We start from the raw sequence: 1,320 nt of genomic DNA, 5'->3' as shown, positions 1-1,320 counted from the left end.
GGCATCTTGGAAAAGAAATAGACACACATCCTAAAGAAACTTTGCATTACGGGAATGATGTCTTGAGACTGACACTGCTAAGATAACTTTGTGTTTAGCATCAGAGGAGTTACTGACTTGGACCTTCTCTTTCATTTCAGCAGCAATGATGGATAACCGTTTTGCTACAGCACTGGTAATTGCGTGTGTTCTCAGCCTCATCTCCACCATATATATGGCAGCTTCCTTGGGCACTGATTTTTGGTATGAGTACCACACTCTGTCCCCTGCTGAGAACATTACCGAAGCTGGCAGGAGCATCTGGGAGGAATTTGTCAGTGAAGAAGCAGATGAGAAGACCTACACAGATGCACTCTTCCGGTGCAATGGCACAGTTGGGTTGTGGAGGAGGTGCATCACTGTACCCAAAAACTCTCACTGGTACAGCCCACCAGGTATCTCTGGACTAATTAACACTTCATAGCTTTGACAATGGTACTTTCCCAGGTACTTTCTTCACCTGGGAAGCTTATTTCTAACTTGTATGTTTGGTTTTTAATAATGGCAATATAAACTTGTAAAGAAGTGATATGAGAAATGATCTGTGCCTGTCAATGCTACAGAATCTAAATTTGGTATATTGTATTTGATCTAAATTTAGTTTGGTGTAACTTGGGTTGTTGTGTGTTGTTTGTTTTTTTTGCATCTGCTGCACAACAGGTGATACAGTTATTATGGCTCTGCCAATTATCTTCTGTCTAGGTGAGATCAAAGGGGGGGGATCAAAACAACTACTTTGTCAAGGCAACACTTGCTCCTTTTAGAGGGTTATTTGTTTTCCTCACATGCCACAAATGCCCCACTGTGACATCAGCAGAATTTGGAGCTGTTGGATATAGAATGACATTTTGACAAATGTTGGTTGCTATAAAGAAGTGTGGTGAAAATTCGGCATATATAATGCTATGCCTTGTCATTCTAACTACATTATCCTTACTGTCAAGATAGCCTACAAAACTGTTCTGGGAACTATTTTTTTTTCTTAGTCTAAAATTTTACATGGGGGAGCTTTCCAGCTTAAGTGCTTAGGAGAATTGAATGGAGAAGGGGAGTTGGGGAAGAAAAACTAATGACAATTGTTTGTGTTGTTGATTTTGTGGGTTTTTTTTGTTCCAGAAACTGATATGACTACAAACTGCATCAGTTTTTCCCTCTCTGATCAGTTTATGGAGAAGTACATAGAGCCTGGAAATCACAACAGTGGCACAGATTTGAATAGGACTTGTAAGTGTCTTTCACATCTTGCAGGTAAAAACAGTGGGATTTAAAAAAAAAAAAAAA

The 1,320-nt window shown here is 39.5% G+C and overlaps 1 protein-coding gene across 1 annotated transcript; it reads left to right on the top strand.

The window, feature by feature from the left end:
* Window positions 1-58: 58 nt before the first annotated feature.
* On the top strand, window positions 59-1,309 carry LOC104915403 (claudin domain-containing protein 1-like). The gene is made up of 2 exons (XM_010726296.3): window positions 59-434; window positions 1,156-1,309. The coding sequence occupies exons 1-2, from the start codon at window positions 146-148 to the stop codon at window positions 1,305-1,307; spliced, it is 441 nt and encodes a 146-aa protein (XP_010724598.2). The 5' UTR covers window positions 59-145; the 3' UTR covers window positions 1,308-1,309.
* The last annotated feature ends 11 nt before the right edge of the window (window positions 1,310-1,320 follow it).

The sequence above is a fragment of the Meleagris gallopavo genome, assembly GCF_000146605.3.
Source record: "Meleagris gallopavo isolate NT-WF06-2002-E0010 breed Aviagen turkey brand Nicholas breeding stock chromosome 1 unlocalized genomic scaffold, Turkey_5.1 Chr1_random_7180001923329, whole genome shotgun sequence".
Taxonomy (NCBI): Eukaryota; Metazoa; Chordata; class Aves; order Galliformes; family Phasianidae; genus Meleagris; species Meleagris gallopavo.
Note: the sequence above shows the minus strand (reverse complement) of the source record. Positions and strands in the feature narration are given on the sequence as shown.